Source organism: Colletotrichum truncatum (genome assembly GCF_014235925.2).
Source record: "Colletotrichum truncatum strain CMES1059 chromosome Unknown Contig_0002, whole genome shotgun sequence".
Taxonomy (NCBI): domain Eukaryota; kingdom Fungi; phylum Ascomycota; class Sordariomycetes; order Glomerellales; family Glomerellaceae; genus Colletotrichum; species Colletotrichum truncatum.
The window spans coordinates 4,473,773-4,487,705 of record NW_027222399.1 but is presented as its reverse complement, the minus strand read 5'-3'; the positions used below and the strand labels follow the sequence as shown (position 1 = coordinate 4,487,705).

The 13,933-nt window shown below is 44.6% G+C and overlaps 2 protein-coding genes across 2 annotated transcripts; both read right to left on the bottom strand.

Annotated features, from left to right (window-relative positions):
- Positions 1 to 1,661: 1,661 nt before the first annotated feature.
- On the bottom strand, positions 1,662 to 5,030 carry CTRU02_204173 (reverse transcriptase domain protein; the record flags this gene model as incomplete). Its single annotated transcript, XM_036728266.1, has 2 exons — positions 1,662 to 2,680; positions 2,828 to 5,030. The coding sequence occupies 2 exons, from the start codon at positions 5,028 to 5,030 to the stop codon at positions 1,662 to 1,664; spliced, it is 3,222 nt and encodes a 1,073-aa protein (XP_036579975.1).
- Positions 5,031 to 5,121: 91 nt separating this feature from the next.
- CTRU02_204172 (reverse transcriptase domain protein) lies at positions 5,122 to 7,756 on the bottom strand (the record flags this gene model as incomplete). The annotated part of the gene is made up of 2 exons (XM_070204340.1): positions 5,122 to 5,135; positions 5,194 to 7,756. The coding sequence occupies 2 exons, from the start codon at positions 7,754 to 7,756 to the stop codon at positions 5,122 to 5,124; spliced, it is 2,577 nt and encodes an 858-aa protein (XP_070062103.1).
- Positions 7,757 to 13,933: the final 6,177 nt, after the last annotated feature.

Below are 13,933 nucleotides of genomic sequence, written 5' to 3'. Positions count from 1 at the left end.
AACTACTCTTCCCTAAATCATTCGTAATAACCTTAGAAAGACTAAATCGGAGTATTTTAACATACTATATAACAAATTAAGCAAGATTCAGCCTGGTTTGCTATAACAAGATTATAACGACCGATCCCTCTATACCTAACTTCTATACGCTTATAAAGATATTCTAGAGTGTGTAATAGCGTTATTTATACCGGCTAAGACGTATAAGGGACTTCGCAGCTAATTAATCTCGTCGATCGAGACAGCTACCCGTCTTAACTAATAACAATTCAACATAGTAGCCAACCTACTAGAGTAGTACTAGACCGATAGAACTTTTAACAGTCGAAAGCGTTATTTATAATATAGTCGTTTATTACGAAGTCGATCATTACGAGGAAGAAGCCGTAACAGACCCCTATTACTACTAACGCCTAAGAAGTACTACGTATATAGAAAACCTAACTGCTAGTCAACTAAACATACCATAAAAGAGAGACGAAAAGCGTACGAGAAGTTCAAAACTACCTAATATGCCTAGGATATATTACTTCTAGTATATAGCTAATTTCTCGTCTAATACAAAGGTTTCGACAGGTTAGACCTATAACCTACCGCCGAAGACCCTTAGCAATTGTTACGGCCAGCTATCTGACAGTAGGGTTCTGCTAACAGAAGGTGCAGTAAGAGACTAACACTGGTTCGTAGAGGTCGTTCTGGTAGATCGTAGGGTTAGGGTAAGGTGATCAGTCTTACACTATGGTAACGAGGTTCTTAGTATTCACAATACTGAGAGGTAAGCTGAAAGTCATTCGAGGATGAATCACAAGTTGATTGCTGAAGAACTATCTAGAGGGCTTGAGCAGATGCTCAAGTCCTGGTCTATATACAAGTCCCGTTTCCCAATGTCTTGGAGAGTCTATAGAGTCGCTCGTCGACTCTATCGACTCTCTTCTGATTGGTCCTTTACAGGAGTCTACAGAGTCGCTCGTCGACTCTGTCGACTCTGTCCTGATTGGTCGATTGTCACGTGACTTGTAACGTAGTTCTTCCTTGCCGAGAGGTTTACCCTTGTTCCCGTGATCCTACGTACATATGTCCTGTCGTAGCCGCCCGACCCAGTGGGTCTGTTAAGTGCATCTGACGGGTCGTAACATCAGGTCTCCCCTCGATGGTCTTGTCCTCAAGGCCAACATAAGTAGGTCGTGGCTTCCCAGGTTGGGGAGTCGTCAATCGTGCTTCCTTGTTTATTCATAATGCTGACATCATGTCAGGTCGCGTTCAAAAATCCAAATCAAAGAACCCTGTCCCTTGTTCCGGTTGCGCGGCTGCCGGTGTCGACTGCGTCGTTTCCGAAGTTAATTCTTCTCGTTGTTCGCGTTGCGTTGCCGATAAGCATTCTTGCGACATTCACGGTCCTTCCGCGGCTTCCCTCATTCGGGTTCGGCAACAGAAAATAAAAATTGATGATGAGCTTGAGAAAGCTGAAGAAGAGCAGTTAGCTCTTATGGCGAAGATTCGTCGTTTACGAAGGCGTCGCAAGGACATCAATCGTGAGGCGACTGATCTCATTCGATCTGGTTTGCGGCGTGTGGAGGAGGTTGAGAATGAGTATCGTTCCGAGGTTCTTGGTTTGCAGAGTGCTAGCTCGGAAACTGTGGGTGCACTTCATTCCCTGGGTGCTATTGGCGTCGTGGATTGGTCTGGCGTCGGTTTGGACGACTGGGGTCCAGAGACGTCCTCTGGTGCCAGTATTGTTGGAGTTCTTCCTGAGCGTGTTCCAGGTTCTTAGCTGGTTCCCACGAATCGTCTTCGTGTCCATAGTTTTTCCACTTAATGAAGTATTCTGTTGTTTCGTCATTCCTCCGGTGGTCTAGAATGCGTTCTACTTCGTATTCGGTGTCATCTGTTTCCACAATGATGCAGTCTTCGGTGTGTGTACCGTCCGGTGCTGGTTCTAATAATGAGACGTGAAAGACTGGGTGACATTTCATTGTTTCCGGTAGTTTCAACTCGTAGTTGACTTCGGAAATTTTCTTCGTGATTTCGAAAGGTCCTAGTTTTTTGAAGTCGAGTTTGTCGCTAGGTCGTTTCGTTTTGATGTTTCGCCGTATGAGGTAGGCGCTACCTCCCTCTTTTAGGGGTGGGCCTCTCACCCTATGTCGGTCGGCGTGTTTCTTCATTCTTTGCCGTACGAATTCGAGTTCTTGGGGTAGTTTTTGTTGGATTTCCTTAAGTTTCTTGATGTCTGCTACTGCTTTTATCGCGGCAGAGCCGGTTCGGGGTTCTCCATAAGCGGTAGGGTTGAATCCATAGTTGAGGAAGAAAGGTGATTCTCGCGTGCTTTCTCCTATTGAACTGTTGTATGCGAACTGTGCGGTTGGTAACAACTTGACCCAGTTGTCCTGGTCGTAGTTCACATAACTCCTTAGGTACGTTTCCAGGATCTGGTTGATTCTTTCCGTTTGTCCGTCGGACTGCGGGTGGAAGGCAGTGCTGAGGCTGTGCTTTGCTCCGAGCTGCGAGATCAGGGATCTCCAGAACTTGGACGTAAAGACTGATCCTCTGTCTGATACTATTTCCTGGGGCAGGCCGTGTTGGCTGACAATGATCCTGAGAAAGGTGTATGCTAAGTCTTCTGCCGTGCTTGATTCCAAGTATGGTATGAAATACGCGTACTTCGTGAATCTATCCACAACCACTAGTATACTGTCGTACTATACTTTAGTGAGTGGTTCTCTCGATTTTGGTAGTTTGACGATAAAGTCTAGAGAGATTGAGTGCCAGGGTGCTGGTGGTGCTGGCAATGGTTGTAATTCTCCATATGGTTTGTGTCTGCTGGGCTTACTTTTTGCGCAGACTTCGCAATCCTTGATTGCGTCAGCGACGTCTTTTCTTGTTACTCGCTTGTCGTGGTGTTGTCTGATTCGTTTCCAGGTTTTCGTAACTCCTTGGTGACCGTGAGCGGGTGCGCTGTGTATCTCCCTGATCTGGTCGTGTGTCATTCTTCCAGTCGTGCTGGTCTTGACACGGTCGCCGATCATTAAGAGTTTCGCGGCGGGTACGAGGTCGCCATTGTCTTTTTTGAGGATAACCTGAGTTTCTTCTGGGACTTCGTCCTTGTAATCGGGTCTTCGGCTGAGCGCGTCTGCTCTGCCGTTTTCTGATCCTTTCCTGTAGATGATTCTGAAGTTGAATTCTGAGAGGAATTCTGACCATCTGATTTGTCGTTTGTTGAGCTCTTTCGAAGTGGTGAAGTGTGCCAGATTCTTGTGATCCGTGTACACTTTTACTTCGTACTTTGTTCCTGATAGTTGGGGTCTCCATTCTTTGAATGCGTCGATAATTGCCATAAGTTCCTTATCATGGATCTGGTAATTCAGTTCAGGTCCTTGGAACTTCCTTGAAAAGAATCCACAGGGGTGTAGGACTCCGTTCTCGTCCCTTTGGCCTAGCTGCGCTCCTTCAGCTTCGTTCGAAGCATCCGTTTCGAGCTCGAAGGGCTTCTCAGGGTTCGGAATCTGGATGACGGGTTCCGATGTGACCTTGTCCTTGACTTCTTGGAACGCTTTCTGTTGTTTGTCTGTCCATTCCCAAGGTGCATTTTTCTTAGTGAGTTCGGTAAGAGGCAATATCGTTTTGGAGTAGTCTTTGAGGAATTTTCGGTAGAAGTTGACAAATCCTAAGAAGGATAGTATGTCCTTCGGGTTTTCTGGTGTAGGCCATTCTTGCACAGCCTTGATTTTGTTAGGGGACATCTTGATTACGCCTGGCGTGATTGTGAACCCTAAAAATTCTACTTCCTGTTTGTGAAACAGACTCTTCTCTGGTTCCACAAGTAGCTTCGCTTGTTCGAGTGCTTTGAGAATCTCGTGGACATGCTTCTTGTGTTCTTCCAACGTTTTGGAGAATATAAGGATGTCGTCGAGGTACACAACAACAGACTTGTCCAGATATTCCCGTAGTACTTGGTTGATCATAGTTTGGAATGTAGCCGGTGCGTTGGTGAGTCCAAATGGCATGACTAACGTTTCAAACTGTCCTCTTCTCGTTCGGAAGGCTGTTTTCCACTCATCTCCTTCTGCAATTCGGATAAGGTTGTAGGCTCCTTTAAGGTCCAAGGCTGTGAACCATTGGGCCTCGTAGAGTAGGTCTCTTAGTTCCGATATGAGGGGCAGTGGGTAACAGTCTTTGATCGTAATATCGTTGAGTCGTCGATAATCGACACAAAGTCGTTTCTTCCCGTTCTTCTTTGGTACGAATAGTACGGGGTATCCTGCGGGTGATTTCGAAGGTCTGATGAATCCTTTCGCAAGATTTTCGTCAAGCCATTCGTCTAAGGCTTTCATTTCTTCTTGGTTGAGTGGGTATATTTTGTTAAAGGTGGGTTCGTGTCCTTCCTTAATTTCGATCTTGTGATCCCACTTGCTGTGTTCCGGTAATCCGGTCTCGAGTTCTGGTGCAAAGAGTTTGCTGTAGACCCTGTATTCAACAGGTATCTTTGACATTGGATCTTCCGTGACTTTGTCAATCGTCGTGGCTGCTAGCGTCCTAGTGCCAATGTCTTTTATCCTTAGCATTAGGCGTGGTCTTGCTCTGGTTGCTGCTAGTAATCCGCATGAGGCCTTCGTCGAGTGCTTCTCAGAGGCTGGATTGAATTTTATTCGGCCGGTAACCCAATCGATTTGTGGGTTATGTCTTCGTAGCCATGGAATTCCGAGGATAACGTCGTGGTTTCCTATCTCCGTGATGTCGAGGCTGATAAGCTCCTGATGGCCATGGTAGAGCAAAGGGAGTTGCGCTGTCTCCTGATCAATGCTGCCTCCGCCATACTCGACTTCTTTCCCTTCCACATTCCTTAGTCGGTAAGGGTTTTGCTTCTGATTCCATGGTATTTCTCGCTGTTGCACTATTCGGGGTGCGATAAAGTTTCCTTGGGCTCCTGAGTCTATCAGGACCTGTGTAGTGTATCCGCCCAGGTTTACTGTGATCTTCATTTGTGCGTCGTCGTCGAATGTAGCACATAGGGACTTGCTGGGGGAGCTCGCCATGTGTCCCGGACAAGGCGGCTCTCCTAGTTTTTTGAGTAGAAGGCCTTCTCGCCCTTCTTTCGGTCTCTGCCGAGGTTACTTTCTCTGATTCCTAGACGAGGTGGGCTGGGCGTCTCGCCGTCCTGTCCTTGCTTGTCTAGTTCTTGTTGTCGGAATCTCCAACTTTCGCTTTTTGGAATGTAGTGGAGTTTGCATAGGTCTTCCCTGCAATTCCACCAGACTCCCGTGAAGTGGTTCACACACTTCTGAGGGTATTCGACGCTGGGTCGTAGGAATGCTATTCCATTGTTGTTGGTTTTCCATTCTCCGGGTTCTCCCCGTACTTCCCAATATGAGAGTTCTTGTTCCTCATGGGCTCTGCGGATTCGCAGTTCTTCTTTTCTTTTGGGGTATAGTTCGTTTTCTGCTTTCTTTGAGAGATGGTAGGCGCAGTGATCGAAGATGCAGTAGATCCATGCTATCTCCTTGTGTTCTCTGTGCTGTGTCGTAATCCTGGGATCGTCTTCCAAGAATATTTCTTCATCCCGGGTTTGTGTGATTGTTGTAGGGATTTTGTTATGATATTCTTCTGCATGGAAGGCGATCTGTTGGCAGTCGTCTTGGGGGTCGATGTATTTGTATTCTAGTACTTCCTTAATTTTTTCCATTCTGTCGAGATGGTGTTCTTCTTCTGCGTCTTCCGGGTCGGTATCGTCTATCGACGTTCCTTGTGGACGTACTTCCGCCGAGGGTGGTCCGTCTACGACGTCTTCAGCCCATTCCGAGATGGGTTGAGGAGTAGCGCGGGTTCTTTGTGGCAATTCAAAGGTCGAGTCGCTGGCTACCGTGGTATATGGTGAGCTCCATCGTTGGCTTAGGTTGTCCTTTGCTTGGTATACTCGGGTCTGGGTGCTGGCGTCCCTGAATTGTTGTTGTCTCAGCATTTCATCCAATTGCTCGGTGGCTTTGCGGGCGTATTTGCTGGCTACCGCGAGGGTTCGTTCCGTCTTTCCATCGTTTTGGGGTCGGTAGACAAATTGGGTTGCTTTGTACTTGAGTTGATACTGTCCTCGGGTGTTTCCGCGTAGTGCGATGCGGCGGTCTCGGGTTTTCCGCATGTGTTGGAGGGTGTCTCCAACTTCGCTGTTGTTTCGAATTTGCATCGTGTAGTTGATGGCGTCTTGTATCCGTTTGATGGCTGTCTCGTTTTCTTCTTCGAGTTTCCTGGCTTCTTCTTCTGAGAGACTTTCCGGGGTGTTTACTTCATTCGTCTGTCGATAGTTGGCGAGGCGTGGGATGTCCCATAAGAGTCCCGGTTGGTACACAATGCTACCATCTTGGAAGGCGTTGTTGAGTTCCGCGGCCTTCTTCGCTTGTTCCCAGTCGTCGAGTGGCTCTTGTCGCTGCTTAGTGTAATCCGGTCCACCGGTGTATCGGTCTATCACAGCAATGGCCTTGGGTATGTTGGTGGTGTCGTATCCCGATCGTCCTGCTGGGTTTTGAGGGTACCATCCACTATTCTCTTTTGCATGCCTGTGCGTAGTGCAATCATTGTCATAGCAGGCTGTCCATCCCTTTTCTTCGTGGCTAGGGATTTTGGTTGCAGCGTTGGCTTGCTTAGGGGTTGCCGTAAGTTTCTTAGGCTGTATGCAGTGTCTGGCCATGTGTCCTGGCTTGTCGCAGTTGTAGCATTTGAATTCTCTGCGTCTGGGTTTGTCTTTTTGCGCGACGCTCAGGTCCATGGGTCCACTGTGTTGTCCATGTGCGGTGCTCTGCTGATTGTTGTTCCTGTTGTTCTGGTTTTTGTTGTTGAACTTGTGTTGAGGTTGCCATTGGTATTTCTTTCCTGAGTTGGCTGTTTGACGTTTTTCTCCTTTTTCCTTGCGTCGTTCAAACAGTCGGTTGTCAATCTTAATGGCGTATTCGACATAATCAAGGAAGCTAGGTGGCGTGTCCACTTTGGCCATTTCGTCCTTGACGTCGTCCTTGAGACCCTGGTAGAAAGCGAAGACTTTGCTTTCGTCGGTCATGTCGAGTCTGGCTGCGAGTCGTCGAAATTCTGCGGCGTACATTGTAGCTGATTTGTTTTGTCGTAGGCTTGCCAGTTCTCTTTCTGCTTGTCTTTTCTCATCGGGGTCTAAGAAGAGAGATTGAAGGGCTTTAACATATCCACTGAAGCTGAAAAAGATGTCCTTCACTTCTTGACTGTATCTCTCGATAGGGGTGTCCAGCCATTCTTGTTGGAGGGGTTCGAACCAAGCGAGGGCCTTCCCTCTCAAGAAGGTGGCGGCGTGGACGACACGTTCGGTATCGTTCTGGAACGTGTTGATGTGAAAGGCTTGGTAGGTCCGTATCTGTACCAAGTATCCTTTAAGCTGTCCAGGGGTTCCGTCGAAGGTGGTAGGGGTGTTGAGCTTAAGGCGTTCTCTTCCTTCGACAGGAGCTGATATGACGTTCGCGGCAGCTCGAAGGGTTGTGACTTCCTTCTCTAGTTCTTTGGTGCGGCGGGCTTGTTCCTGTAGCTCCTTGAGGGCTTTGACGTTCTGGTTGAACAGGTTTTTCATTTCCCTGAGCTCGTTGTTGTTCCGCTCAAGTTGCCGCTTAAGTTCTTCATTGTCGTCATCGCTATCGGATTCCTCCTTCATTTCCTGGTCTTGAATCTCTTGGGCCAGATTCTGGGGAATACGTCTCTCGGACGTGGACGAGGTTCCAGGAGTAGGGTTTTCGGTAGTTCCGTGCGAAGACATCTTGTCTTATACTGTTCGTTAGTCTCAAAGGGCAACTTACTGAACAGGAGCAATCAAAGTGTTACGGCCAGCTATCTGACAGTAGGGTTCTGCTAACAGAAGGTGCAGTAAGAGACTAACACTGGTTCGTAGAGGTCGTTCTGGTAGATCGTAGGGTTAGGGTAAGGTGATCAGTCTTACACTATGGTAACGAGGTTCTTAGTATTCACAATACTGAGAGGTAAGCTGAAAGTCATTCGAGGATGAATCACAAGTTGATTGCTGAAGAACTATCTAGAGGGCTTGAGCAGATGCTCAAGTCCTGGTCTATATACAAGTCCCGTTTCCCAATGTCTTGGAGAGTCTATAGAGTCGCTCGTCGACTCTATCGACTCTCTTCTGATTGGTCCTTTACAGGAGTCTACAGAGTCGCTCGTCGACTCTGTCGACTCTGTCCTGATTGGTCGATTGTCACGTGACTTGTAACGTAGTTCTTCCTTGCCGAGAGGTTTACCCTTGTTCCCGTGATCCTACGTACATATGTCCTGTCGTAGCCGCCCGACCCAGTGGGTCTGTTAAGTGCATCTGACGGGTCGTAACAGCAATACTACTACGTAACTAAACAAACTAGTAAAAGTAACGAAGAGGAAGAGACCGGCAGCGATAGTTAATTCCAAGTCACTACCTATTTTACTATAATAGCAATTAACGGCAACAAGATCGCTACGATCCTAGCAGACTAGTCAACCTGCTATACTATTACGAAAGAAGACCTCTTCCGTAACTAACTAGAACCGAAAGAGCTACCTTCGCAATTTATACTCGAGGGACGCTACTCTGCCTAGAACTTCTAAGGGATTATGCCCGACTCGGGCGTAACAGGATTCTTAACCGCTAGCTACTTATAATTCGTAACCTTATAATAAATTTACAAAGGAATTACGTTAAATACTAAGGCGGCTAGCGGCGTTATAGTAAAATTCGGCGATAAGATACTACTAGAGTCTATAGGGACTACTAAAGTGCTAACGCCGTTTAGAAGTATTAAATTTTACGTTATTAAGACTAATACTCCCTTCCTTATATACCTAGGAGATATAAACCGATTAAAGGTTTATTTTAACAACGTTACAAATACCCTTATCTAAAGAAACAAGGTCGTACCTATTATTTACAAATAAGGCTACCTATAGTTATTACTCAATAAGGAGAAACTACTCGCCTAGAACTACCTTATAGACGCTAAATTGCGATAGGTTTACCGTCGCTTCGGATACCTATCTATTTAACGATTATACAAGGTGCTTTAGAAGGCTAGCTACCTAGTTGAAATTATAGTAATTAAGCAACTATCGAAAGTCTGCTATCGATACTAAATATACGTACTAACGCTATTACGGTTTAAATTTACGTTACGAGACAATTACGAATTTAACTACGAGGTTATCGCTAACGTAATATACCTTGAGGGTAATAGACCGGTTTTCTATATCGTCGATACTGCTACGGCGTTTAACGCTACCCGGTTCCTTAAGGATATTTCTACGAAAGCTACTTAGGAAGCCTTACGCCTCTGCTAGATAGATATATATCAAGGACCCCTAGACTAGCTAGTTACCGACGCTAGAATAAACTTCTGCTTAACAGAATTCCGAAACGCGGCGAGAGGAATAGCAATTAAAATTAAGGAAATTCTTATAGAAGCCTATAACAGTATTAAGAAAGTTAAACGATACTATATACCTCTAAGGAAGGTATACGAAATTATTAAAGCAGAAGACTTAACAATTATGCTAGAATTAATACTTTAAACAATAGTTAAAGCAGTTAACGATACTACTAGCCTAAACGGAATAGTACTAATACTCTTAGTATTTAGCTTATACTTACGAATTATTAACAATTTGCTACTATCTCCCGAAGTCATAAGGTAGGCGAAAGCGATTAAGAAGGCGATAAGCGAAGTATATAAACTTTACGCAAGGCGATAGGTAGTAGAAGCTATCGCTACTTATAATAGCCTTAATATAAGGCTAATTATTAATTTACTACTATAGTCGTAAGTATAAGTATAGCGTAAAAAGAAAGGCTAGACTAGACCGTTTACTTTAGTAGCTATAAATAGCGAAACCTATACTATCGATACGCTACGTAGTCCGAAGACCTTCCGGTCTACTATAGTTAAACTATATTACGAAGATCCTAATCAACTACCTAATTCTATCGCTATGCTAGAAGAAGAAGAACCTAAAGCTAAGATACCGTAGTAGAAAGTAGTACGCGACGAAATTATCATTACTAGCGGAGGTAGTAAACTAGACGAACCGCAAGAAGCACTAGAGCTACCGAGAAGACGCCTAAGCAGACCCTAGAAGAGACTACTACTAATCGCCTACTTTATAAAGGAATTTAACGATAACCCGGATTATTAATAAATATTCCTATCGATTAAGGAGTAAGTAGACGAAGAATTAGTAATTAAACTACGATAAAAAGGTATTATTACTATACTAAGCAAACTATTCGAATAGTTAACTAAATAAGAGATTAATAGCCTTATCGCTAAAGGAGTATTTAAATTTACTTAGTTTAATAAGAGAAAGCATTAGAACGTATAAATCTTCCGATCTCGTATCGTTAACGAAGTCAAAAGTAAAACAACCGAACCCTATAAGAAATCAAGACTTATAATATAAGGTTACGCCGACGATAGTAAGAAGGCTATATTAACCTAATCGCTAACGATTTAGCAGGCGAGTTAACGGCTAATTCTGTTAATTACCTTGTTACTCCTACGAAAAGGGAAATAACTATAGCTTCGAGATATTATACAAGCCTACGTTTAATCCTCTATAAGGCTTAATCGTACTATTCTCGCCTACCTACCGAAGCAAATTCAAGACTAGTACCTAAAAAGGACTATTATAGAGGTTATAAAGCCTTTGTACGGAATCGCAGAAGCTAGAACCTACTGTTACGACCCGTTGGACATGGTCGCCAACACGACCCCGCCTGGATCCCGGCGGCTAACGCAGGGCATATGTAACCCAGCCGACAGGTGTAACCAGGGATCCTCGGAACGGAAGAACTATGGACAAGTCACGTGGCCTCGGGGATAACGCGGGGTAGGGACAACCCGGGCTGGATATGTTGGATATGTCAGATATCCAACCGATCCCCGGATATGTTGGATATGTCAAATATCCAACATAGCCAAGATAAGGAGGACCGTTCAGGACTTGTATATAGGATGGACTCGAGCCGGGCTCGAGGACAGACTTCCATAGCTCTTCAGCAATCAACTTTGTGATTACCCTAACCGGTACTTTCAGCTATACCTAAGTGACGACTACTCTACGACTCTTGTTGAGGCCTTGACTGATCACCAAGACCTTTGAAGATCTACGATTCAATCGACCAGACCCCAGAACGACTGTTACTGTTGTCAATCCCTGGCTTACTGTTAACACAAACCCACTGTCAGTTAGCTGGCCGTAACACCTACTAGTAGGCAACGTATTATAAGCATTATAGAGAGAATCTCTAGATAGTTACTTCTTCGTACGATCTATGCTTATTAATCTTATCTACCAAAAATCTATACTTTAGCTATATCGGCATGCAAACCGACGATACCCTCGGTTTATTAGACAAGGCGTTCTTATAATTAGAAGACAAATAGTTAGAAAAAGCAGCTTTTATAGCAAAAGCGAAGAATATCTTTATAATTAACAAACCCTTCTAATTTAACAAAGGGATAATCGCGCTGTTAACTAATAATTCGATTAATTTAAGGCAAAAGGGATAAGCTAAGAAGTTACGATATATTAAGACTACTAAACCTAACCTAAAATAGCAATATATCGAACAACGCGCTAGAAGGGCGTATATCGCGTTAATTTGCTAACCCAAGGCTTGTTTTGATTTATCTACTACTACCTAATACTAAGACCCCTTGCTAGAAGCGATAAAAGTACTAAATTAATAGATTCGATAGTAAATAGAATCGCCTAACCGAGGAATAACGTTTATCCTACTCGACCTTATAATAGCTAAGCTATTTGTTTTTGTTAACAGGTTGTTTACTAATAACTACGATCTTTCCTCCTAATTAGGGTTTCTAATCATCCTAGCTAACGATACTTCCTCTAATAGTAATAATAGAGAATTTACGATTTATAATAACCTCGTTTATTATAGCTTTATAAAAAGTAAATAAATTACCTATAGCGTATTAGCGTTAGAGATCTACGGGATAGTCGCTAGCGTCGATATAGCTTACGCCCTCGCTATAACCCTAGCGATAATTACTAACTACCTTAACCTACTAACGATTTAGATAGTTATCTATACCGATTCTTATTCGCTATATAAGTATCTCGTAAAGCTAAATACTACTAAAGAAAAGCGACTTATAATCGATATTATAGCGTTAAGACAATCGTATAAAAGACGAGAATTATAAGAAATTTGTTAGATTAACGGCAAAGACAACCCTGCTAATGCCCTCACGAAGAGCAAACCAAATCAAGCCCTCGAGAGATTTGTTAATAGCAATACGATAACGATACGTATAGAAGGATAGGTAACAAGACCGTAACTACGGGAGAAAGTAGGGATAGGAAGCCGAATTAACGAGGAGACGGAACTATATAGGGATAACGTATTCTAACCGCTTCAACACTATAAAAAGAGAGTTTCCAGTGTTGCGATAGTTGGAATACGGAGTCGTGTGGCACTTCCAGCCACACGCCCGCCAGGCTGAGAGGCCCAAGCCTCCCAGACCCACGTGACAGGCCAAGGGGGAATATCCCCACCTTCTAGTCAACAACACCACTTTCAACTATCATGAACCATCGATTAGAACCAATTTACTGTTATTTGTTATTGACGAACGGAATTCCGTTTCACCCCCTGTGAAACCTACAGTCATGCATTTGAAGTCCTTCTAATCACAAACGTTAAGGGCTTGGTCAAGCCAAGATATGGAACCTCAGATCAACATTTGCTCGATACAGCAACTTATACTTTGTTTTGTGAATTGAAATGCCCCATGATATTTGAGCTTGATTGTATGCCTGTTTAAGCACAAATACTAATCAATTTTTAATATTCGCATATGCAAATAGGTAGCCTCTTGTATCGTTTTTGGTTCAGCGATTTCCATTTGTTTTACGCAACAATTCATTACAAACAAAGCCGTTTATGACCTTGCTTTCAATACCAACATCCGAGAATATTAATAACAACCCATAAGTATCGGTCTTGAAAAGTGATGACATAACCGTAACCCAGAGCCAAGGACAATTGAGGGGCGGTGAAGCGGCTAGTAAAGGAATATAACGGAAGCTGAACAGGTGAAGAACAAACAGTCCCGAGGTATTCTCGCGGATGGGTAGCTAAGCGATCCACTACACATAGTGAATTTCCCCCTCACATCGGCCCATGACCCAAATGTAGGACAAGCAAGCCAAGCTAGCTAAACGACAGACATTGACAATTTCCATTGGTGCGCATCTCGGTCAGCCAACCCTCTTTGCTTCGGTACTTGTCTCCATTTACCCCGCACGATCCCCACAACCAACTCTTGGGGTTCACCGAAAGAAGCAGCCAAGGATGGCGCACCTCGAGATAACATTGGCCCGGCTCCCATCGACCCCAATTTCATTACTCTCAGTCTCGGCATAACCTCGCCTTTCAAGTCCCGTGTTTACTGTGTTGGTTACAGCTGAAGGAGGTTTGTTTGGAGCGCATACCATTTATCGCCCGCATCGATGCTCCCAGTCAGTTGCGCTTATTAGTTTGGCACCAAGACTTTTTTGCGTTGGTCACCGTGGAGTTTCGTCTCCTCCATGTCCTTGTCAATACCATCATCCAGCTTCTCCAGCTTCTCCAGTCTGGGGGAGCAGCAGGGTAAAAAGAAGGTAATGGGTATCGCCACATGGCCGAGGTTACCGAGTGAGAGCTCATAGCTCGGGTCATGTCGCATCGCGTCTTCATTTGCGGTCCTTATCCTAGTTCAATTGCTCCCCTTGCAGCACTGCTATGGGTCCTGCGCCGGTGAGGACGATGTCGAATGCTACTCTTATAAAAAGGTAACCGTCGTCTCGGTCCGGTGAAGAAGCTCTTGTGTTCTACTCGCACCTCGTCCTTCAAGACGCGTCGAATCCTGCAGAGATCGTCGAGTCCACAGCCATC